General features: G+C 42.8%; 4 protein-coding genes across 5 annotated transcripts; 2 read left to right on the plus strand and 2 right to left on the minus strand.

Annotated features, from left to right (window-relative positions):
• The first annotated feature begins 690 nt into the window (after nucleotides 1–690).
• Nucleotides 691–4,030, plus strand: gch2 (GTP cyclohydrolase 2). Its single transcript, XM_076999705.1, has 6 exons — nucleotides 691–1,072; nucleotides 1,619–1,728; nucleotides 1,898–1,953; nucleotides 2,857–2,888; nucleotides 3,026–3,110; nucleotides 3,303–4,030. Exons 1-6 carry the CDS (start codon nucleotides 790–792, stop codon nucleotides 3,430–3,432), a joined length of 696 nt encoding a protein of 231 aa, XP_076855820.1. The 5' UTR covers nucleotides 691–789; the 3' UTR covers nucleotides 3,433–4,030.
• A 320-nt stretch (nucleotides 4,031–4,350) lies between these two features.
• cript (cysteine-rich PDZ-binding protein) lies at nucleotides 4,351–6,866 on the minus strand. The gene is made up of 5 exons (XM_076999709.1): nucleotides 6,787–6,866; nucleotides 5,768–5,833; nucleotides 5,508–5,562; nucleotides 5,302–5,405; nucleotides 4,351–5,178 (listed from the first exon to the last, which is right to left on the minus strand). Exons 1-5 carry the CDS (start codon nucleotides 6,800–6,802, stop codon nucleotides 5,114–5,116), a joined length of 306 nt encoding a protein of 101 aa, XP_076855824.1. The 5' UTR covers nucleotides 6,803–6,866; the 3' UTR covers nucleotides 4,351–5,113.
• A 271-nt stretch (nucleotides 6,867–7,137) lies between these two features.
• Nucleotides 7,138–12,069, plus strand: pigf (phosphatidylinositol glycan anchor biosynthesis, class F). 2 transcript variants are annotated; one of them, XM_076999707.1, is made up of 6 exons: nucleotides 7,138–7,205; nucleotides 7,622–7,872; nucleotides 7,969–8,060; nucleotides 8,320–8,436; nucleotides 8,934–9,042; nucleotides 11,604–12,069. In XM_076999707.1, the coding sequence occupies exons 2-6, from the start codon at nucleotides 7,645–7,647 to the stop codon at nucleotides 11,715–11,717; spliced, it is 660 nt and encodes a 219-aa protein (XP_076855822.1). In that variant the 5' UTR covers nucleotides 7,138–7,205; nucleotides 7,622–7,644; the 3' UTR covers nucleotides 11,718–12,069. The 2 variants fall into 2 exon arrangements, with proteins under 2 accessions (XP_076855822.1, XP_076855821.1); XM_076999706.1 differs by having other exon boundaries at nucleotides 7,155–7,307.
• A 409-nt stretch (nucleotides 12,070–12,478) lies between these two features.
• On the minus strand, nucleotides 12,479–22,793 carry rhoq (ras homolog family member Q). The gene is made up of 5 exons (XM_076999708.1): nucleotides 22,293–22,793; nucleotides 21,902–21,960; nucleotides 16,163–16,327; nucleotides 12,957–13,052; nucleotides 12,479–12,706 (listed from the first exon to the last, which is right to left on the minus strand). The coding sequence occupies exons 1-5, from the start codon at nucleotides 22,432–22,434 to the stop codon at nucleotides 12,551–12,553; spliced, it is 618 nt and encodes a 205-aa protein (XP_076855823.1). The 5' UTR covers nucleotides 22,435–22,793; the 3' UTR covers nucleotides 12,479–12,550.
• Nucleotides 22,794–24,530: the final 1,737 nt, after the last annotated feature.

A 24,530-nucleotide genomic window follows, 5' to 3' on the forward strand; every position in this document is an offset into this window, starting at 1 on the left:
AAACAGCCACACATCCTCACAACTCCCTTAAAGTGTCTCCGGACATATGTGAACTCTGCCTGCAGTATATGTGGCTCAATCGATGAATCCACAATTTAAATGTTCACGGGCAGGTGCTGAACGGTTTTCACTTTTGTCCATGTTTTAGTTTAAAATGCTTTGTTAGTTCATACCTAGAAGACGATAATGTACACACACTTTTCACTCTTGTATTTACACACCTAAAGAAACAATAGGATGATAGGGGAGGGTGACACAAGTGGATCATATCTACAAAGAGCAAGGAAAGCAAAAAATAATAAATATTCCAAATCTGCAGGTGCTTATGCTATGCTAAGAGACTGTGCTACCATTCCAAATGTTTAGTACGGAGGTTAATGTAATGACGAGAATACACTGTATTACCAAATGTTAATAATGGAACTTGCAGACCAAACAAATACTATACATTAAATAATCGCTAGGCACAATTAGCAACACTAAACCATGCAATCTAATCGATTTTAATGTGACTTTATGGTATTAATGCATGCGTTATCTTTACAAGAATTGTAAAGTGAATCAGATCAAGACACTGATCCTTGACGTTGTCACTTACTCCCTTCTGCGTGATCGGCGACGCCAGCAAATCCACGAAGCCGTATAAATAGAGCGCAGTTCAGAAAGATAGTCAGTCGGGGATTGGGGGTACTAGCCAACAGGTGGAACTAAGATTAACTACTAAGATTAGTTCGGTTAGTATCAAGTTGTTTTATTTAATACATACAATTCATAACCTAGGCACGATAAATGGCTTACCAGAACGCCGCGGAAATGTGTAACAGTAAAATAGTTACAGAGTACCTCTGCCGCAACGGCTTCTCAGTGGAGCCTAAAAAAGTCAAACACAACAACGAAACCTCGAAAAAGGAGGACGAGGACGAAGTGCGCTTGGCGGACATAGAGGCGGCATACACGACAGTACTTCGCGGTTTGGGCGAGAACACTAACCGACCGGGTCTACTCCGAACCCCTCGGCGGGCTGCCAAGGCTATGCAGTTTCTTACAAAGGGGTACCATGAAACAGTATACGGTAAGTCCTTTCTACAAGACTTTAAGTGCTCTGTTTCGGTTCAGCCACGCAAATGTTACTTCATGTTAATGTTTAAATGTCACTGACAAAACGTCTCGTTATGTATCCAAAGAACGCGCATTTTACGCATTGGTGTATTTCATGCAGGGTGCGCGCTTTAGAGCGGTATAGCGATTAAAAGTACCGGTCAAGTTTAAGATCTTTGCTGTCCTTTGTGTTTATTTAACTAACGGAACATTTCAAGACAGCTAATATGCTCTTAACTTCCTACCTTTGACACTTTACAAGGATAATGAATATTGCGCTGTTATCTCTGAATTTTGAAAACGCACAACTTTTCACAGAACTCACCTGCCTTTACCCCGAATAGAAGCTGTTTTTTGTTTGTTTTTACCCCTTATTTTTCTGTACATTCACTCTTTAACTCTCTAGTCTGTAGGATGTGCTTACAGGGTTCCTATAGCATGCTCTTTATGTGGACATTAAAACCATGCCACACTGAATACAACTGCTGTAACTACAGCAATGCTCCAATTCTGTCTGCAGATATCCTCAACGAAGCCATCTTTGACGAAGACCATGACGAACTGGTTATAGTGAAAGATATCGACATGTTCTCTCTTTGTGAGCATCACCTAGTTCCATTCTTTGGCAAGGTAAACAACAGCCAACAGATGAGCTTAGACCAATCTTAAACAAACCCCAGAGAGAGAATAATTGTAGCTTTTTAAAGAAACTGTCTTTTTGAGTGAGTCAGGGTCAAGACAAGACCTCACAAAGCAGATGTGATCAATCGACATGCTTACATGTTCTCTGTCCCCTCAGGTTCACATAGGATATCTTCCAAATAAAAAAGTGGTTGGGCTTAGTAAGCTTGCCAGGTGAGTACACACACACACACACACACACACACACACACACACACACACACACACACACACACACACACACACACACATGATGTGTAATATTAGAGTAAAAGCAATTGAAGGGCCATGTTAGTGATCCATCTGTATCCTACCATCCTGAAAACCTCCCAGCTGACTCACTTTTGGTGCTGAGGAACCCACCCCTCCCCCCACCCCTCCATCCGTCACTGGGGACCCACTCTCACCGTGTTTAGCAAGGCACTCTTTTGACTCTTCATTGGTAGTATATAGCCAGTCCAAATAAACAAGCACTCAGCTCCAGACCTTCGGTGTCCATTAAACATATATCACATAGCCCCAAGCACTTGCCTATATTTAATAAAATACTGATCTTTAGTGTACTTTAAAGGGTAAAAATTACTGCAATGATTGCTACATATTTATGTGGAGGTACAAATGTGGTCATAATGGACAAAGACTGTTACAGGCAAAGAACGTGCAGATAAGATAAGATGGATGAAAACAAAACCGAACATGGGGAGGAGCAGCACTGTGACACAGAACTACAAAACTTTAATTAAGGACATAAATGGCTTCATATTTTCCCAGAAATATAATGGTCTTAGGATTGGTAGTTACTGCAGGCTAATTCACTGTAGTTTTCCTGAATAATATCTAGGAGTAGAGGAGCAACGTGCTAGCTACAGGAAGAGTATGGGTTTGATTTCTGAGGAAATATAGTGTCAAGTTGCAAGTTGCTCTGCTGTAAATGTTCTAGCTGTAATATAGAGGGTATTTATTCTGGTATATTTCAGAGGAATAATGTTTAGGCTAAGACTTCTTATTAATTAATAATAGGTTTGGTGAATCTGTGGGATATATTTAATCTCCTAATACAATATTATTGCTCTGCAGGATTGTGGAAGTTTATAGTCGCAGACTTCAAGGTAATCATCCCTGTGAATAATTTGACTGTACCTGCATGTTCAGTCAGCATGTCTCAGTCATAAAAAACAATGTTTTTTAACATGTTCTATTTTCCTTGATATCTTCTTAATGGTTTCAGTGACATTATTTTTTTCAGTACAAGAGCGCCTGACAAAGCAAATCGCCGTGGCGATCTCTGAGGCCTTGCAGCCAGCAGGAGTCGCAGTAGTGATAGAGGCGGCGTGAGTGTCCCAAAAACACACAACACAAAAACACACAGTGGCATATCAACAACACATAGTTCAGATCACCCCACAGCGATCACAGCGTCTCTGCCTTTACTCCCGCACTACCTCATGCTCTTCACTGTGTCGGTGTGCAAAAAATTGTGTTTGCACGTGTTCACCTGGCCGCCTGTGTTTGTTTCGTTGCAGTCACATGTGCATGGTCATGCGTGGGGTCCAGAAGATGAACAGTTGCACCGTGACCAGTGTGATGTTGGGGGTGTTCAGGGAAGACCCAAAGACCCGGGAGGAGTTCATGACCCTGATCAAGAGACCATAGTGTTGCCTCTTCACTATTTGAGCCCCTTGTGCTCTGAGCAGCACGTCTGTAGTATACGTTACTGAATAATCAGTATGGTTTGAATTTGATATGGTGCTATCAGATTATTAGAGACAGAGATGTAGATCAGTCCATCTGTGAGTAGCAGATTTACTGCCCACAGCTCACCTCAAGGGTATCTACTGATTCCCCATTAACCTTACTCCAACCTTACTGCTGACTATTACTGGTCAAATTAGAACGGCTTCATAGAAAGAGCTTACAAAGAGCTTGGTTTGCTAATATTTATTCTTACTATCTAATAGTTTTATAACATAATCTAATACAGTCATCAATGCATTTGACACACAAAGTATTCACAGTTGCCTTAAATCCTGACAAATTAACTATTATCGGTCTCATATAGGAGCTTAAAATATTTTATTGACTTGAGTATCATGCATTCCTGAATGCTTTTTATCTATGTGGATTTGTAAAGATACACAGAACCAGCATCATTGGACACTGATAAGTGGTGCATGAGTGTGAATGATTATGAAGCAATATAAGGGTTTATGTATAAGCTATGAAACCAGCATCTGAATAAAGATCCTTGTACCTTGAGACAACAATACATCTTCTCTCATATCCTTTTACCAAAAATGATTAAGACATAATGAACATGCAAAGTATAATGGTCAGTATCATAGTACTCTCCTCTATGCTGTCCTCTGATTGAACTTCTGATTTCTGGTTTAAATATGTACAGTGTATGTAGTAGATTCTTGCTGTTGCATATTTGAAAGGTATTTCTGAATTGGGATGGCTAGATATGTCAACTTTGTGACCTTCAGGCACCTGGAGAGAAATTTACAAATACTATACTGTTGAAACCATACAGCAAGGTGTTATTTAAAATAATTTGTCTTTCATACTGTATTGTCATGTGAAAGATAAATAACTTTTTATTTTCTCCCATTTTAATTAGGATAAAAATGCATATTCACAGGCATCAAATCAGAAGAAACCCAAAATAACAAACAATGCATTATCAGTATAAATACTGGTATTATACAATAAACATTCTAGAACTAAACAAAATTACATTACAGAGTTACATTACAGGGGAAAAAATACAATGTTCAGAGTGTGCCATGAATAAAGAACATTCCACTTTGGCGAACAGATGAAATTTCAAAGGTCAAAATTGGGACCTTAGGCTGAACATGTCACAAGAGATATTGGCAATGAAGACTTGCTACTAAAAGGTTCCTTGTAGTTGCTGTGTGATTATATGTTTGTTTCAGAAAGACAGAGTACGGTTGAGTAATACCATATTTACAAATTAAATAAAAAGGTTGAAGTTTCATTTAAAATATTAATTATAGGTGGAACAAGCCCTCTCACTAGTTCTCTTGAAAAGGCATCTAATTTTATACAAACAGTACAAGCCTCTATATTGCTTTAAAGTTGCCTATTGAGGGAGACATGCCATCAAAATATGATCTGCATTGATATATGAGCTACTGTATCATTGTGCTGAACTGCAACACACATGACAATTAGTGAGAACCCCTCTAAACTCCATTACATTAACCAACTGAATGCAAGGTTGGGGAATTAAACCAAATGGAGTTGTTGAGTTGAAGACAGCAAATCAGTTTCATGCGTCCATCCCTAGATTCAGCCAACAAGGTATTAATCACACTGAAGTCTGCTTGTAATTCTTGGTATCAAGGACTTTCTTCCCGCACATAGCACAGATGCCTGACAAAATAGATAACAAAAGAAAAACACTATTCAGTATGCAAAGCATTCTGCAAACAAAATCAAAGCTGACAACCAAGAAAGCTTGGCACCACTGACATGTTGCTCTGTAACTCCGCCTACCTTTCTTGTAAGCACAGCCCTGGCAGTAGTGTGATCCGGGCTGATGAACAGAACTTTTGCATATTCTACACGTAGCAAACCCTGACTTTCCGTAGGGATCAAACCTGGTACAGATATTGACATGTCGTAATTTCAGTATTACGTTCAATTGAACAACAAAAGCAAAGCAAGGTTCATTTCATACGTAGAGTACTAAATAACCATACCTGCCCTTTTTAGATGTCAGCATTTTATTTTCATTGAGCTTCCGTCCACCACTCTCTGTAAAGAACATGATGAGATTTATTATAGATGACTGATCATTGCATTGTCAAAATCTGGATTCTTTTGTGTTTGGGAGTCACTTTCCAATGTAAATGAACAGGCTGGTGCAATCACATAATCACACAGTGTATAAACTTGTTATAATCACTCCTGACTGTTTGTAGATGTTGATATTAAAATATATAAAAATGTATATATACACCTGTTGTATTTCTGGCTCCATCTTTCCAAGTATCAGGTGTGATAACGCGGCCAAGTTTCTTCTCACCTGTTGAGGGGAAGATTCCAACGTGTAATCAACCACTCTGGTAGAACACTGGGAGAGATGGTTGGAAGCATTCGTACTTCTTGCATCTACAACAAACTGCTTCTTAAGGCTCAAAGTGGTATGATTCAGCACTCTTAAGTTCTATCTGAAGGACTGCACGACCTTTCTGGTTCCGTTTTGTACTTTATGTTGCAAAATAAGATTTTTATCAAGTAACATTTACGACCATCGGTAGCTAATCTCAGGATGCTCCGCATCAGCTCTATTCCTTATGAATCACCCCGAATGCTATGACACACTCTCCCACACCCTCCTTGCTGTCCCCTCCACACACCACTTCACAACACTGGCATGTGCCACTGTCACCGGTACACAAGGTAGCGAGGCCATATGCCAACGTCACTCGAGATGTCGATGCCTTTCCACGTTATTACCGTTATAGTGCCTCACTCTAGTGAATCACTCTAATCTAGTGCCTCACTCTAGTACATCACTCTAGTCTAGTACATCACTCTAGTCTAGTACATCACTCTAGTGAATCACTCGAGTGCCTCTGTGCTGCTAGACTGAACAGAATGGACAGAAACTGCTGCGCTTCAATTGGACACCAAAGTAAACCTTACAGGTTCTGGGTCAATACGGCACATTTTAATAGCTGTTTAGTTGGCTAGTTAACGGATTAAAATACCAAACAATCCAGTTATTTAGGTAGCTAACCAAACGGTCACTAATATCAAAACGCCTGTTGTCCTTTTAAACTTACAGTATTCCTCGCTAGCTATATTTACGGCTAACTAGCGAGCAAGCTAACGTTAGCTAGCGAGCCACGTTACACAGAACGGTACCTCCCAGTAAACAGTTATAACCAAATATCAACAAATAAATAAACGGAGTAAAACTTAAACTAACATTATAGTGTATAACTTCAAATAAATCATCAATTACATACTCACATTTGTCACAAACCATTGTTGTGTATCTCTTCAAATGTCACAACACTATCAAGTAACCTGTTATGGTTGTGAACCTAGAAAACACAACTGGTTAAAACATTTAAAATAAAAGTCCCACCCAACACACAGTAGATCACCTTTTTGAGCAGCGTTTATCCTCCATAACTACAATAACTTGTTTTCAGTGTTAATAAAATATATATAACAGATACATTCTATAAATCATGTTATAGAAGCAGAAACTAGCGAAGACTCACTGAAACATGTTTTTTCTATTTAAGAAGAAATGTATTCCTGCTTTACACTTGCAGCAACGACAGTGTGGATGTCTTTTATTTTGGTTTATTTGATTTGATTTACGCTGTCACTGAATATACTTCCTGGTACACTGAACTAATGGACGTCAAGATTAACGTTAGGTAGCTACATGCGTATGGTGCCTTTGTATTGTTAAATAATGGAGTTTAATATTTAGTTTTTTTGGTGTTGTTTTATTAGTTCTGGCAATCCATCTTCGTTTGGTAGGTAAAGCAAACGATGTTGTGTAGACCAGAAGCTTCCTAGATATTGCTAGCTATCAGACTTTGCATCTCAAGTAGTGACCTCTGTGTACAGTTATCGTTTGTGTGCAGTGGCTATTTTGTTTTTAATCTGTAAAATGTGAACTTTTTATTATTTATTTCCAATGCATTGTGTCCTTTTTATTATTCAAATCTCGGAATTGCAGCGTAATTAATGAACCTAGCTAGCTAGTAGGTTAGATGCCTTGAGATTTATTTTTTAAAAGACTAAATAAAGTTTAACAATTAATGTAATGTCTTAATTTAATGCATAGGAAACAGCAGTAACGGCAGGATAATGTGGGAGGTGGAGATCAGAGGCATGGGCTCAGCTCATGCCCTTATAGCTGCGTCCATCTTCATGGCCACGGTGGTCCCAGTGGTGTTTGTAGATAACTTCTCTGTGTGTGGGACCCACTTGGTCTGGCTGTACTCTGTTGCTGGCTCTGTTGCTGTGGTCAACATCACTGTGTTTTGGCTTCTTGGCATTAGTCCACCAACAAAGAAGAACACGTTAGGCTATAAGGTACAGACATTCATCTTCAAAAAAATAAAATACATAAAACTATTTGATTTTGTATGGATCAAATAATATATTTCTTGTCTTTTGTCTGTTTGTCAGTTATCTAGACTGATCAGATCCTGTGTGTACTTTATGCTGTCCTGCCTCTTCTTCCACACGGTGGTAGTATTGTATGGAGCACCTCTGCTAGAGTGAGTATTATGTGTAAATAAGGTGGTGTGTGCATGGCAGGTGGCCAGCGATGAATTTTCTGCATCAGACGATGACAATTTCTTGTTTAAATGAATAGTGACTGAAAGTTTTGTACAAAAGTCAAAATAGTTTGTGGGTCTGTTTTTTTTATGTATTTACATTTTCAAATTTTATATGTAAAGCATATACATGTACATATATACATATATAAACATGCATATGTGTGTGTTTCAATATACTGTTTTTGTCACTGTGCAGGTCAGCTCTGGAGACATTCTCTTTGGCTATTCTGCTTTCCACTCTCACCACACTGAGGTGCTTATGTATCCTGGGGCCGAATGTACAGGCTTGGATTCGCGTTTTCAGTAGGGACGGGTGAGTGCTAGACACATTCACACCTGTCACACTGACGTTTATACTCTGATAGTATTGCCTTGACCACCTGAGGAGTCACCTTTCAAACACACCTGAATTGTTTTTAGAATTGTGTTAACATTTTCCTTAAACAACTTGTCAGCACTTTTTATAGCTCTGAGCCACTAGATGGCGATGTTGAACTGTGCACAAAGAATGGAACCTTACGGTAATTAAACTAGGGTCATAATGCATATTAAGAAGTATTTTCACAGTCAAATGATTTGGAAAAAGTAGAACACATTTTTTGGAACCCTTTTTTTGTAAATTAGTCAGACTTAGCTGCTCACTTCCTGTGAGCTGGTGAGAGAAAGGGTAGCTACCCCTAGTGATTTATTGCAAATTTCCCAATGGCTTTTCAACACATGCATGAATGTACATATCTAAAACATTTGTAACTAATAAACACACAACTGCATATTGTATAGTACTGAGTAAATAATGCGAGTCTGTTGCAGAGCCATGTCCGTGTGGGACACGTCACTTCAGATCACTAGTGGCTGCAGCGTAGTTGGAGCCTGGGTCGGAGCTTTCCCCATTCCCCTGGACTGGGACAGACCCTGGCAGGTCAGTACTGACGGACACTACAGATCATTTCAGTAGCAATGGACATCATATATGCTGGATTAGTGTGCCTCCTAGGATAAAAGCATGGATTATCACTAAAGAACATATACTAGAAGTCTGTGTCCAGAAACAGCATATGTGGATTAAATTGTGGTTGTACATGTTGAACCGATAGCAGTGCAGCTGTCCTAAAACAACAACAAAAAAGAACAGTGACTAGACAGTGTCAAGAAATGTTTATTGTGCTGAGTGTTTCACAGTGTGGAATATACAAGAAATGTTAATTGTGCCGAGTGTTTCACAGTATGGAAAATTCAAGATTTTTCAGTTTTGCTGTAGCAGAATATGAAGCCTCAATTCTGGTCTATGGCTGAGCCTCATATACAGAGGAAGGGAACCTTAGAAAGAAACATAGCAAATATTTCTGTGAGACTTGGAAATATTTTCTTGAAGAAACTTGGGCATAGCAACCTTCAAAACTATCTGGACCAGATGGATATTTCTATATAGTGTACCTTACTCAACTCAGTATCTCATGCTCATGTTGACCCATTTTGTGTATGTTGTCTGTAAAGTTATTTCACATATTCTCTGTTTACTTCACCGTACTCTGGTTCTGCCAATTAGTCCGAGCATGGTTGTGTACACACCGCCCCAAAAACCTCGTGGCTGAATTCATTCTCAAATACCATTTGAAATACAAAACTCCCATGTGCCAGGCTCATATGTTTAGGCCAGGTAAATGGCTGTTTACCTTTTTTTGTGTATAACTTTGTCCTGTACAACATTTGGTACATCAGTAGTATACGCAGTACATCATCAATCTCAAGTTTCAGAGTGATTTAGCCACAGTGCATAATGCAAAATCCCAGTAGTGAAAATAGAGAAACCACAGTCAGCAGTAGCAAAATGCCACTGGACACCGTTCAGTTTATGGCTGCCAGAGGGATGTTTTTGTTAGGAAGGAAACGGCGATCATGAAAAACTAAAGAGCTCTCAACGCACGGAAGGCCTGCACTGCAGCTTGAGTTACTGCTGCATAGCCCAGAGACGTGCATCAGAGAAGGGGCTGGCGTTTGCCCCTCACCCTGCCCTCAAAATGTCACACTCAAGTCTCTCGTGAGTTTTCTCACACGGACTGCAAATGTCTACACTAAGGCACAGATATGGGGCTCGCACACAGACCCCGAGAGAAACGGTAGTGCGTGCAGCTAGGCTGGAAAGGAGCAGGTTCTCATTAGAGCGAAGAAGAAGGCTTTAATGAGGAGTTTCCATGGTGGAGCATCTCTGGACTTGTGCCACCACTGTTCTCAATGCTGTGACACCCTGCTGTAATGGAGCCCATGTCACTAACACAGCTCAGAGATAACTGAAAAATCAATCTCGCTGATGGCTTTTTTTTTCTCTTTCTTTTTTTTGAGGGTGGCTACATGGTAAATGTTATGTGCTTTAGAAAGCAGAAAGAGAATTCATCCCCTAAAGGGGGAGCAAGAGGAAAGAATATTGAGCAGAAGGCAAAAGCTCAACTAGGGGGTTCCTTTATGTGACATGTGGTGGCAAATGTGTCACACACTGAACACCAGTAAAATCAAAATGCAGAATTCTGGGTAGATCGTTTTTCTGTTTAGTATAGAATATTAGTTTCCCTTTAATGGTAAAGCTATGACAGACACAATCCTAACCAAGATCCAGAAAGAGCAGGTCAGACACATTTTTCTTTTTTCATGAGAGGATGATGTAGAGAATCTTTTTGCCAGCAATATTTAATTGTCAGTCCATAACAGATTCAGTGAAGCTCACAAATGCCAGAATGTCACCAACATGAGCAATGATTAGATCATGAGCAGTGATTCAACCAAATTCCTCACAACACAACTTTTTTTTTTTACACTTATCTGACACAAAAAGGCCTAGTATGGGTTTTTTCTTCTCACATTCAGAGGTCAGCATGAACAGTAAAAGTAAGAGTAGACAACCTTTTTGAAAACCAACTTTATATTTAGTAATGATCATTTTGAGGCAAGTCATCCAACAAAATGTACACAAGTATTAATGTTCACTGAGCTTAAAAAGTTGTGGCAACCATTTACTTTAAGAAAATAATCTGCACCATTTGCTAAACTTCATTTAGATTCCCACTTGCAACAGACTAGGTGTTTACTCCATAATATCCATAATTTTATATATTTTTTATTTCTTACAAATTAGGTAGATGCTAAAAAGCTGCAAAAAACACTCATCACCATTTGCATGTACCATGCAACAAATTCATTTAAAATAGCAACTAATTCGTAAAGTCATCTTTTTTGTTTGTTTCCTTAATAAAGTTTGAAAATGCAAAATAAATTGCCAAAAGGCAAAGCCTCAAAAATGCACACACACACACACACACACACACACACACACACACACACAAAGCAGGTTAAAGCTTTAAGTACAAATATTGACCATTGAAACAGCACAGTGATCTTGTTCATTGCAGCCATTAATTATGCTTCTGTAGTACCGATGGGGCAGACTGGTCACTGCTGTTTTCATATTTCTGTGGCTCCTCCCTCTAGGCGTGGCCCATTTCCTGTTCCCTGGGGGCAACTGGAGGTTTTGTGATGGGGCTCCTGGCCGCCCCTCTCTGGATACGGTGGCATCGAAAGCAGCTCACCTATAAGCTCAAGTGAAAGACAGGAACTTGCAGGCACAGCCCCAAGTTTTGGACGGGCATCTGAGGGCTGCGATGGTCAAAAAAACGCATCTGCATCAGTTCACATTTTACATGCTTGCCCTGAATCCTCCGATGTCAAATGCAGCAATAGAAACGTCCGTTTTCCTATGGTGTTAAATTATCTGCTTCTTGTATACTTGTAGTGCAGTGTACATTCGATCGTTCCTTGTGTCTTTCTGGTAAATAAGGGATTGAAAAGCCAGTAGTAACCAGAAGAATTTTGTGAAAGACAAGCATTTTGCAAGCCCGACTTGCAAGATGTGGTTTCCCTTTTTAGAGCCAAATAAAGTTTTACTTCTGTAAATGTCTGCCGTCTTTGTGCTGTCTGGATTCTCTCGCATGCCTACAGAAGCAGACCAAAACATACACTGGAGTTGTTCTCAGTTAGTGGGACAGTTCCGCCATGCTTCGCCACTCCATGTAAACCTTCTATTTTCTGTGCTTCTGTGTTTTGAGGATCAGTGTCATTTGTTCAGTTTTCCTGTAGGTAACTTGTTGCTGTTGTTTGCTGCCTCTTCACCTGTAGTTTCTCACCGCCTCCCACAGCTTACGCCAGAGCGAGTCTCATTGTCTCGTGTTTTCTCATCAGTGGAACAGTGGTTTCGTACGTCTCCTTCCCCACTCCAGAAAGTGTTTCCGATGTTTTTGTCATCAGTGTATGAACAGTTAGCACTCTTGTTGTCAGTTGGGTCTTTAAAATGTCCCTTCCTCCATGGGTGGGGGAGGGGGGGGGGTGTGTTCTTGCCTTCGCGCCTAGAGTCGCCCCTGAACGGCCGGCAGCAGGTGGCCTCACGTCAGCAGGCAGCAGTTGATGCAGCGTGGGCCGAGCCGACGTTTCAGCACGCCTTTCTTAGGGGCCAGAATAGCGATAATGGCCTCATCGAAAACCGTCTTCAAGCCTTTCTGCGTCAGCGCCGAGCACTCCACGTAACAGCAGGCCCCAATCTACGCATACACACAGCGGTTAGAATTCAAAATGACATTGGGGCATTGCGGACATTTTTACCTCGCATATTCAGCAAAACTTAAGATTTGCCTCCGTGGTCATATTCGTTACCGGAAGAGAAGCGAAGGTGAACGTGAAGATGTGAAAACACGTTACACACGTTTTACACTTTCACCGAGAACCACGTTAAGACGTGCCGCTTCCTGTGTCGGGGCTTTCGTTTGAGCATCAGTGTGGTGATCTCCTCACCTCCTTCGCCAGCTTCTGTCCCTGCTCCGTCACAATGGGCTTCTCCTTCACGTCATTTAGCTTGGTGATGGTCTTCGGGTCGTCCCTCAGATCAATCTGCAGTGTGAGAGAGGAGAAGCAGAACCACACACAAAGAAGAAAAGGTTTCCAGCTTCAGGTTTTTAAAGCATTTTTGTCCCCACATAAAGTCCAAGACTTGTCACATACGCAGCAGGAGTGATAAACTGTCTGAGCACTTGCTCCTTGTGTCTTAATTCTGACGAAGGTGGACGGGACTGTTGGGGCTCGTTTTCACAGCAGAAGGCTCCAGGAAATCTGAGCCAAGACCAGATGCTGGCATTTGTCTACGCACACTCCCCTTTCACCTAAAAAGCTCCATTACAGTTGACTGGGAGGGTCTCTGTGTCTTCATACATCCCTGTTTCCTATTAAAATTCCCCCACTGCTTAATCCGAGTCCCAGCTGCGTTGCTGCTGCACCTAGGATTTTATTTCAATCACAAAATCATGTTGAAGCAAACGCGAACATGACTTTTTAGTAGTTTCTGCTCAGACGTTTGCATTCGTGAATACGTGGTCTGAACATGCAGCAGATTTAAAATGTATTCAGACCCTTTCATTTTTTTGTACACTATGTAGACAAATTTTAACTGGACAAAATTGCCATTTTTGTCCATTGTCTGAGGATTACCCAGTAATCCATAATTACACAGCATAATTACATGCAGACACAAAGGAAATCTATTAAAAATCAAAAACTAAAATATCTCATTTCCATAAGTATTCAGACCCTTACTTCAGCTTTTGTGGAAGCCCGTTTTGGCAGCAATCACAGCTTTGAGTCTTCTTGGATAGGTCTGTACAAGCTCTGCGCACCTGGATTTGGGCAGGTTAGCCCTTTTCTCCTGGCACGTCCTCTCAAGCTCCGTTAGGGTGGATCTGAGGTGTCTGAACTGCCTTTCTCAGGTTTCCCCACAAATAATACTACATTTACCCGCATCCTTTCTAGAAACTCGGGTACACGTTACAGGTAAAGGGTAAGGGAAATAAGATATCTGGCACTACATAAACAAACAAACAAAAAAGTCAGTCACAGACTAGACCTGAGGACACTCCAGAACTGTCTTGGCAGAATACTTTGGGTTAGTGTTGTGATGCAGGATGAACTGTCGCCCCAATTTGTTTGGACTCTGGAGCAGGTTTTCTTCTTAAAGACTTCCTTCCCTCAATTTTGACCCCCTTGTCCCTGCTGCTGAGAGCGTCCCCACTACATGCTATCACCACCATGCTTCCCTGTAGCTGTAGTATTAGCCAGGTGATGAGTAGAGCCAGACAGTGCTCAGAGTTCTGCCTAAGGAGTTGAATTTTTGCAACATTAGACCGGAGAATACTTCTTCTCATTCTCAGAGTCCTTTAAAAGGTATTCGGAAGCTTCCAAGTGGGCCGTCATATGTCTTTTATTCAAGAGTGGCTTCAGTCTATCCTCTCTACCATAAAGGTCTGAGAGAATGAGGGCTGCTGGGGTGGTCATCAGTTTTACAGGTTCTCCCATGTCTGTGGAGGACTTGTGAAGCTCTGTTAGAATAACTCTTGGGTTCTTGATCATCTCCCCAACCAAGGCCCTTCTTGTGCAATTACTTGATTTGTCCAGAAAAACCACAAGTAATTGTGGTTCTGAATTTCTCCCATTTCACAATTATGAAGGCCACTGTTCTCCTGGGAAGCTTCAGAAATGGTTTTAAACCCTCGTGAGATCTATGCCTCACCACAGATTTATTGCAGAGGTCTACCGAGTTCTTTGAACTTCATGGCTTGGTTATTTTTTCTTGACATGCAATCTGAACCGTGCGACCAGTTGTGTTTCTAAACTATGTCCAATCAGTTCAGTATTGCAAAACGCCAACTGCTAGAGCTGATTACAGCAATCATAACGTATATGGTCTCAGTCTGGAGAGCAACAATAAAGGGCCTGAATTCTTCAGTATGACAGATTTAGAATTTTAAATAAACATTCCTGCAAAATCTTCTAATATATTTTAGCGTTGTAATGCTTTATTGAGTGTAGATTGGACAAAAACTGCCATCTTTGTCCATTCAAAATGAAATCTACGACAACAAAGAAATCAATGTATGAATCCACTGTACTGCTGCAGAGGGAGGATCTTTCCCCTCGGTGTGCATCTGTCTCGATAGCTCAATACTATTGATGGTGATAATTTAGCGGTTCAATACTCGGATTAATAAAAACGCACGGGTGTGATATCTGGATCTTGGATTCACTCCACACTCACCTTCTGTGTATTACTTGTACATCTGTATTCATCACACGGATGGTCCCGATTAAGACTGGAGCCACAGACACAGTGGTAAACATGCCCCGACAAGACCAGGGTTAATGACAAGCGTGTGCACTGATGCCTGCACCCAGGGTCTACATGACTCTTCTTCACAAAACAAAAGTTGCCTAATGTAATTTTGGCCCATCAGTGGAGAAAATGTAGCTAAATTGTTCCATTGCCCTTTGTAGTTACAACTTTGGCTCAGTGACACTATCAGCGAAAAATCAACATTCAGTGACGGGAACAAGATCCCTTATCCTTCATCCACCTTCTAACATAGTTGGCTACGTCACTGGCTTCGAGCTCAAAACAGCGGTGGTCACGTGCTGGATGACTCTTCATTACCAACAGGCACCACTAGGGCCATCAGCGTCACCATTAATCTGCATTCATTTACTGGGCCACTGCTCATCAAGTTCCATCAATTATCAAGTGAACAGGTCCCTCTCTATAGAGATGGTAAATGAAGGTCATTTTTCAACATCTGGCCAAATGGATGGAGCTTCTTAAGACGTTTGGCAGAATGTCCATCGCTGAACTGCACTGCACATTGTAGCAAACTAAAAAGGATCATTTCTAATCTCTATAATCCTAATTTGTATGGAGAGCACCTTGAAGAGTGATCTTTGGATTGGGCCATTGCAATAGTGTGCAATGAAATTTCCCAGCTCCAGTCCTGGAGATCTATCAAGCTACCATGCTGCCTTGATTCATTTGCGTTATATTAGTGCTGGTACTAATCTCTGCAGTACTAGACTTGAGCACGGTCATTGCTTGTGGTCATCAAAGACCGGGATGGAGAGAACCGCTGTGAGGTTTGTGGTGCCCGGGCACCAAAGCTCTGAGGGCTAAAGTCTGAGGGCAGTACCTGTGTACCAATGAGCAGGTAGGGCACGTTGGGAGCATATTCCTGCAGCTCTGGCACCCACTCTTCCCTCACGTTCTGGAAGCTGGCTGGGTTCACGACGGAGAAGCAAATGAGGAAGACGTCCGTCATGGGGTAAGACAGGGGTCGGAGGCGATCATAGTCCTCCTGTAGAGAGAGAGCGCAGATATGCATTTACATCCAAAAATCCTGATCCAGGCGCTGGGCAGATTAGCAGGTGAGGTTATATAAAGGTTATCGGCTGGGTTTTGAGGCAATAGTAGCCATTTCCTTCTCTAATGTATTAAAAACAGGAAAGAATTAAAACTGGGTTCCCCAACAGCGGAAATTCATTCTAATGAATAATTTAGGCAAAATGCTTAACAGCGATACGTTAATTACCACAGAAGTTTGCCTGGACTTACAGTAGCTCTGATGACCCATCAGAATATAATTTCATTTACATGAAGATTTACAACCCAAATGTCTGTACGATATTCACTTACATTTCTCCCATCTACCCCATACCCTCTTGACAGGCTGCTGCAAGAGTGGGAGAGCACTGTGTCCTCTGGAAACCAGAAACCAGACACACTACAACAGATAAGCCTGGATTTACAGGGCACATGTGACTGGTATTTTTGGGAGACCAGCTTTTCATGTCTGCGTCTGCGTGTGAGTGATATCGCTCATTCATGGTTCTTATTTCAAGCGTGGGCGTCTGAAGTGCGAGAGCGCATCTCTGGCCACGCAGGCGCCGGCGTATAAACGTGTCACCAGCGGCAGCCGGTCGTCTGCCCCGGTCCCGAGTGAGGGAGCCCAAAAGGCGCACGGGCGAGAGTCCTTCAGACAGAGCCTCTTTACCAGCGCCGAGACTCCGCACAGCCTGTGCACACGCGCGTGCGTCATCGCACACCAGGCACAACCTCATCGCCGGCACTCGGAGACGAATGAGTCACACTCGAGCTCCCGGCAGTCAACATCCTCCCTCTCCTCACTGCCACGCTCCCTTATTTGAGAGGCGCCGTCCTTCACCGCGTCCAAAGCGAGGCACCGTGACCTCATCCGTGCGTCCCCGTGGACCGGCGGCACCGAGGCTACCACGGCAAATCCAATACCGGGACCGCCCACCGATGCCAGCTCACCCAATCACGTCGGCAAAGGTCACAGAAAAGCCCAGGTAGAGTAGCAGGCACACACACTCCTGCACCTCCGTGAGGAGAGCTGCCCGTCAGGGTGACAAACCAGCTTGGACCCAGTGCTAGGCCTCCCAGTGAGCATGTTGCACATTATGCGTTTGTGTATGTTGTCCTTGTGGGCTGGCGGCGTTATAAATACACCCCTCAACCTTTCCTTTGGCCTGTTGAAACATTCTGCAGGGAGGGAGGAAGAGTGGAGGGTTACTTACAGCTGCCCTCTGCCCTGCTGGAAAGTGGAATAAGCCAACACGTCACTCAACCACCCACCCACCCACCCATATCGCTCATCAACAACCAAGTTTAAGCATATATTCACATGCAGATGTGCACAGTGCACCATTTAATAGGATATTAGATTGGCACTTCGCTCCTATGGACACGCCCAGTGATTGGTTACCAGTGGCAACGATCTGGATCTCGTTAATAATGAAGTATGAGAGATTTAATAGGAGGCCGCATACAGGCGTGCGTGTGTATCCTGTGTGTTTGTGAGTACACATTTGTGAGTATGCGGTGTATGTGTGTGTGTGCGCGCGCGCCCACCCAGCTCTTTTAAGAGCTGAGGGAAATGGATTGGAACTAAGAGAGAGAGCAGTTTAATGCAGTGAACATGGAAACAGCCCTGTGTGTCTCCGGCATTACCGTGAAGTGCTGCAGCTCACGGCAGGCAACCCTCTCTCTGCTCAGCCCACACTAGACCTCTCTGCCGCCTTCTTGCAGTGGAGTACGCGCCGGGCGACAATGCCGTCAATTGTAAGAAAAAAAAAAAAAACCCACACAGGCGCATACAGGCGTTCCTGTACCATGTACAGTCATCCAGTGCTCTCTGCGTCTTCTAAACAGACTCCCTCACAAGATACACACACACGCGCGCGCCCACGGAGATGTCTGATACGGGCTTGGAACAGAATGCGTGTTCCGGATTAGTTAGAGTGCGTTGTCTGTGGTGGGAGGCCTGCTCTCTACTGCTCCTCAGAGATCAGCTCGTTTCCTCGCACATGTGCATCTGCGCACACACACACACACACACACACACACACACACACACACACACACACGAGGCAGCCCCTCCCATCACTATCGTTGTCTTTTAGATCAGACTGCCATCTGCAAAGCTCGTGCAGTGCTTGTGTGTGATTCCTGCTGACGGAGACTGGGAGACAGGCGGAGGGAGGCTGAGTGGTTCTTCCACTGCTGGGCCTATGAAACATTCATCTCAAGGGCCACCGCCCCCGGTATTCTGGTTTGCTCAAGCCCCCCAATTACAGGATAGCAAATGTGTGTGAATGCATGCAGGGGTGCTCACAGCAGGCCATGACTCTACATCCTGGGCTCTAGCTGACCAGATGGTTGACCCCCTGAAGAAACTTAGGTTTTTCTCGTCCACCTGTTTGGGCACACTGCAGTAGATCTGGCACTTGCCATGGAGCGGTGAACGGGTCAATCTGGCACAAGGGTTTTAATTACTGAATGGGCCTGGTCTCTCGTGCAGGTGAACACAAGGCTGCAATGTTTACATCCCTAACGCAAACAGGTAAGAGTGAAGGCAGAAGCCTCACTGCTATGGAGACTGTTACCAGCGGAGACAAGGTGGCGATGGCGGGGGGGGGGGGGGGGGTGCTACTTTGCATTCTCATCCAAAGAGAATAATTCATGCCTGTATTTACTCAACCGAAGCAGGTTAACTGAAGCTTGCTGTGCGTGTCTCATGCACACATGCACACACTCACACTCACAGCAGTGAAGCTCCTCACTGCCAAAGCTCTACCTGCCTCCTCTGACTACATGGGACTGAGGGTGGACGCCACATCATGGAGCTCCTGGTCTTCAGTACCTGGGGTTACATGCCATGGGCCTGTGCCAAAAACATCTGGGAGCTGTTAAAAGATCTACTCGGCTTCCTCTGCTCTGGCTCCACTGGGTAATGGTTTATGACATGGAAAAGCACATTTGTGCGTGCGATATAGAGAAAATGTGATCAAAATTAATAACTGTTCCTCCTTCCACAAACTCAAAATAGAATTCCGTCCCTGTAGGAATTCATGACTGTTGCCAATAGAGCATCATGGTGAGTGAGCAAAAAGGAAGAGATAATACCCAAATCCTCTACAGGCTACTTCAGCATCTACACTCTTGACTGTCAGCCTTCTCTGCCTATTTCAAAGAGGTCACAGCACCAGAAGCTATGCAGGTCTTCCAGGGTGGGAGAGCCTGCAATCACAGCAATGTGTTATTTGCATCTGGTAACAAGGGTTTTCTCTGAGGACCTGAGCCTCTCGTATAACAGAGAGGAATGGGGAAAGAGGGAGAAATGGGCATCGGGAATGCAGTACAGTACAAGGACCGTACAAGCTTTAGTACAATATCCGTGGAGCTCACTTGCCTCCTGATTCTCTGGACAAGATGGAGAGGGAGAGAGAGGGAGAGGGAGGGAGAGGGAGAGAGAAATATATGAGCCCGTCATTCTCATTTCCCAGATTGCTGAACCACTCCACATGTCAAAACCCACAATGGGGTTTGTGAAGTCAACTGCCAACAAGCAGGAGAAGTGACATTTTCGCCTGTATAACCTGGTCAATGGCAGGAACATTACTGTTACCTGCCCTCGGCTACTGGTACATGCCCTCGGCTAACCATCCATTCTTTTTTTCTTTCTGGATCCATGGCAGTGTTCAGCAGTTCTATGCAGCAGTGCAGAGTTCTACCAGAGAAGGTCAGCTTTGTCTGATGCTCCTGTGAGTTTTTATTTATTTATTTAATTACCAGATTGTAGTGCAGAGATGGCACAGTCTGTCCATCATCCTTTTACTCAGTCATTATACCCACAAGCTGAGAGGCACAGAGACACTTGTACACAAAAGAGGGAGTGGAGAATACAATCGTCTCAACTTTCAACACTGCTAAACTCCCAAGGAAGGAAGCTGAAGTCTGATGCCACAACAGAGGCTTTCGAACAACACAGCAGTGCTTTCATGAAGAACATAATCAGAAAGTGGAATTACAGACACACACACTGGAACTAAAACAAAGGACTCACTGGGTTTATATGAAGATACTAAATTGTTCTTCCTTTCAAACATAGCTCACTACCTTCCAGGACACCATACCTTCACTCCACACCGCTTTTGATGGTTCAAAAAAATAGGAAGTGTTTGGCAACCAAAATGTAAACTTGGAAACTCTCAGCTAAACATCTCAAAGCGTCATTGTGCAATATATTTGTCCAGTGCCGTGGAGTAAGCTACGTTAGGACCAGTTCAAAGAGACTAGAAGGGAAGTTGAAGTGTGGGTGTGTGCGGTGAAGTCTCCCTGGACCGAGGCAAAGTCTCACACACCTAAATCCAAATCCTCTGGCTCCTGTGATCTCTCCTCGAGCAGCAGCTGTGAATAAGGTTCTCGCACTGTATCATGAATGTAAAACAGCTATTGATAATTAGGAGACAAACTCATTCCGATCTCAAACTCCCATTTGTTCGCTTCTAGACCGCCTTGGTGTGGAATGCAGAACCCTCCCGTCCTCTCCTTGCCCAAATAAGCCGTCGCGATCATCTGATCAATCGCAGCGCCTGTGTAGTTTTAACTGGACCCAGCTGTGGGGCGCAGTGGTGCTGGAGGAGGCAGATGGGAAGCAGCTTTTCAGCTTCAACTGCTTTGAAACTTAATCCCAGCGTTTGGCCCTTCCTGACCCCTCCCCCACCTCACTTTTTTCATTCCTTCATCTCGAGCGCTCTTTAAAAGTGCTCAGAATGGAAAGAGGCAGCCATGTCAGATCCGACGCTCCACCTCGCCCTGGAGACGAGGGTCGGCCACAGAGCTCTGCCTCCGGCACACTCCCGGCTCGGAACAGCCGACCCACCTCCGTCCGCACGCCACAGGCCTCCTCGTTAAGAATTTCAGACCCAATGAGATTCAATTCTCAGAAGCTAGTGACCTTTCCAGAATACAAAGACAGACTTCCTCTCGAGCACATACACACTCTACACTGCTGAGTAATCCACAGACCTGATAAGCACCATCACATCCTCATTCTGGATCATATGGTTGCACTATTGCACTTTTCTGTAAGAGGCACCAAGCTTGTCAACTTCCCCGACTTACAGAATAAAATCCCATTTAAAAGCGCAGACTTGTTTTTCCACATACACTTCTTTAACCTTACAAGTCACAGCATCCTCACATGAAATAATTTTGCTCTGCCCTGGGCCTCAGGAGGTTAAACATGACTGAATTGAATAAGCTTCACAAATTGCAGGCTTGTGTTCAAATAACATGATTTCAGTTACACCTGGGAAGTCCAAATGTGATGTGACATCAGGGAAAAGGTTAGACATGTACTGCTCATGTTGAAAATCATTTGACAGACTATTTAAACGAAGTCCTCTTACTCTGAACACCAGTCACCTGTTGAGTGAGGAAGTGACTGAGCTATATTTGGAAGCTTAAGTTGCCTGATCCCTCCAGTGATGAGTGCAGGTGAACATGTTCGCCTATTATTGCGATTAATGAAACAGGCACAAGTCAGAGACACGGATTTGATCCCTACCTGACCGGCAGTGTCATACAGCCCAAGAAGATACTGCTTTCCCCCAACCGTCACGCTCACTGCAAATCAAATAACAAAGACGGCTATTTTACAAAAGCATATAATATTCAAATTCTAACATAATAAAAGAGCAGCTAGATGATGAGAGCGCTTGTGTGTGTGGAGCAGGATGACTAAACACAGCAGTTGTCTTCCCCGGAGCCGACAGGTGGTTTTGATCAGAGGAAGGACAAGAAATTGAAAGCCACGATGCCACTTAGAAACTGATTTCTTCATTAGACGTGGAAATGACAAACATTTCAAGCACTAGTTATATTCAAGCACTAGTCTGTTCGCAAATACATGCTTTTAACACGGATCAGTACAGAAACTGGTGCAATCAGCGATTTACCTGCGTAATGATCAAAGACGGTGGGCACATATTCCTCGGGGAAGGCGTCGTTCGCGTAACTCATCAACAGACAAGTTTTCCCGACGGCGCCGTCACCGACGACCACGCATTTCAACATGATCGCGCCGGTCCCGTTTGCCATGACACACACGAGATCATTTTCAGCCGCTAGATTTCTCTTGCTTGAACGTCCGACCCTGTTCGGGCGTCACCAGCGCCCCGCTCGGAGCTGGAAGACCATTTCTCCTCCCCGGCTCCCAAATTTGGCATTGGGTAGGTTTTTCCTTCTTTGAACGCAGACACGCTTGTCCGTCAACCCGGTGAAGTTCTAACTGTCTCCGACTAGACACCTTTCGTCCCTTTGTCCGTCGCCCCTGCCCTGCGAGCCGCTCCTCGGTTCCTCGTCTATTGTCCCACTTTTGCTACTTTCTGAAGCCAGTCTCACCTCCTCTGACTCTTGAGCTGCACGAGCTGGCTCGCGACATAGGCGGGGTAAGATCTGGGGATCAAGGGCTCAAGTCAAAAGTTCAGTTGTTGTTTTTTGTGTGTTGAACGTACTCGCGTAAACATCTGGGCAGACGGACCGACTTATTTCTCGGTGAAGCTACAAGTTTTCGATAAGGAATATATATATATATATATATATATATATATATATATATATATATATATATATATATATATATATATATATATATCGACTATGGAAATACCTCTGTTCTTTCCCTAAAACGAACCCAGATCCTTCTGCCTTTGCAATTTGTTAATTTCACTTTCAAGGACAACTTGATCAGCCTTTTGTAGGCTATTCAACTGCATGTCAGTTATGTAGTTGTCGCCAGTCGACAAGAACACACCAACCGTAAAATAAAATAAAAACAATTTGTTAACATATTTAAAGCAATAACCTTAGCAGGGCTCTGTGACAGAGACAAAAAAACAGACAGGAACATGATTTTTGAATTAATCTCTCCGGTCTAATCAACACAGTGTGGTTAAATACAGCGTCTTCTTTAGCGCAAATTTTGTTTCAGTGTTAATTAGAGCTATCTTTATAGTGTGGTGGAGGTTTATGTTCCGGTGAAGGTTGTAATGTGTGTTGCGTTGTGGCTGTTCTTCAGTATTTTCGAGGCCTCCGTTTTTGAAATTTGTCGATGAACCCTAACACCTGATGGCAGTCCAATCAGCTGGAAGTGGGTAGGCTGGCCAGGGATGCGCTGCTGTATCACTTTTGACAGCTACTGCAGGAGTCACATGACCAAACAATTACCTCATACCTTGTGTGTGTGTGTGTGTGTGTGTGTGTGTGCGTGTGTGCGTGTGTGTGTGTGTGTGTGTGTTAGTATGATTTCGCGCGTGCGTGTGCGTGTTCGTCCGCGCGCAGGCGTAGAAGTGTCTGCTGCAGACGCACCCATTTTTTTGAACATAGATTTTTACATGGAAGTTCATCTTTGCAAATACTATAATGAATTTATTGTTAATATCTCCAATATGCGAAATATTAAGCTTATATAATCATATTTGATGTAACGGACTCAGTTAGGTACTTTTTCCTTAAAATGCCCAATAGGTTATTGGTAAGCTACGTGTTGCACACCGTTCACCGTATTCCATTTATTTAACATTTATGTAACTTTCGTGCATAACGAACCAGGTCATTTCTTTAGTGGTTTGTGTTTAAACTGACATGCTTTGCATTCAGCAATTCTTCAATCTTTTCATCTGGCTTTTTGAACTTTTTGCACTATGGGAATTGCCTCCTTATATTATTATTTTATGAATTTGGGCAAAATGGACCCAAATTCATATATGTACAATCAAAACTATAAGCTATTTAATGGTCAAACTTAATCTATATTTTAGTAGATCTTCATTTTAATTCTTGACTTTATAGAGCTTATAATATTTTCTCTTTTCATTAACTAAAAATAACCAATTTAATAAGCAAAATGCTTTTAAAAGGAAATAACTGATTTCGTTGTTGTATGTATAATTCATTTTAGGACCAGCCATTTACAATGAACATGTATGTTAGTGTACAGATTATGCCATAAGTATGTTTTTCAGAGTACAATATGAACTTGAAACTTTGCATTTATATTTATTTATAGTAATCACATATTTTGATGGCATTCTATTCCACAAGTTACTTCCATAAAATAAAAAATAAGGCAGTGATTACAGTTTTTTAAGACTTGATGGCTATGTTGTGTGCACTAATAATCAAACAAACAATAT

The sequence above is a fragment of the Brachyhypopomus gauderio genome, chromosome 3, assembly GCF_052324685.1.
Source record: "Brachyhypopomus gauderio isolate BG-103 chromosome 3, BGAUD_0.2, whole genome shotgun sequence".
NCBI lineage: Eukaryota > Metazoa > Chordata > Actinopteri > Gymnotiformes > Hypopomidae > Brachyhypopomus > Brachyhypopomus gauderio.

Coding starts and splice junctions, on each gene's coding strand:
- gch2 (XM_076999705.1), top strand. CDS start 790: ATGGCTTACCAGAACGCCGCGGAAATGTGTAACAGTAAAATAGTTACA. Junction 1,729..1,897: donor TAGTTCCATTCTTTGGCAAG/GTAAACAACAGC, acceptor CTGTCCCCTCAG/GTTCACATAGGATATCTTCC. Junction 2,889..3,025: donor TTATAGTCGCAGACTTCAAG/GTAATCATCCCT, acceptor TATTTTTTTCAG/TACAAGAGCGCCTGACAAAG.
- cript (XM_076999709.1), bottom strand. Junction 5,563..5,767: donor TGGAGCCAGAAATACAACAG/GTGTATATATAC, acceptor TGTTCTTTACAG/AGAGTGGTGGACGGAAGCTC. Junction 5,406..5,507: donor CTGACATCTAAAAAGGGCAG/GTATGGTTATTT, acceptor TATCTGTACCAG/GTTTGATCCCTACGGAAAGT.
- pigf (XM_076999707.1), top strand. CDS start 7,645: ATGTGGGAGGTGGAGATCAGAGGCATGGGCTCAGCTCATGCCCTTATA. Junction 7,873..7,968: donor AGAACACGTTAGGCTATAAG/GTACAGACATTC, acceptor TCTGTTTGTCAG/TTATCTAGACTGATCAGATC. Junction 9,043..11,603: donor ACTGGGACAGACCCTGGCAG/GTCAGTACTGAC, acceptor TCCTCCCTCTAG/GCGTGGCCCATTTCCTGTTC.
- rhoq (XM_076999708.1), bottom strand. CDS start 22,434: ATGGCAAACGGGACCGGCGCGATCATGTTGAAATGCGTGGTCGTCGGT. Junction 16,328..21,901: donor TGTATGACACTGCCGGTCAG/GTAGGGATCAAA, acceptor CTCTCTCTACAG/GAGGACTATGATCGCCTCCG. Junction 13,053..16,162: donor ACCTGCTCATTGGTACACAG/GTACTGCCCTCA, acceptor CTCACACTGCAG/ATTGATCTGAGGGACGACCC.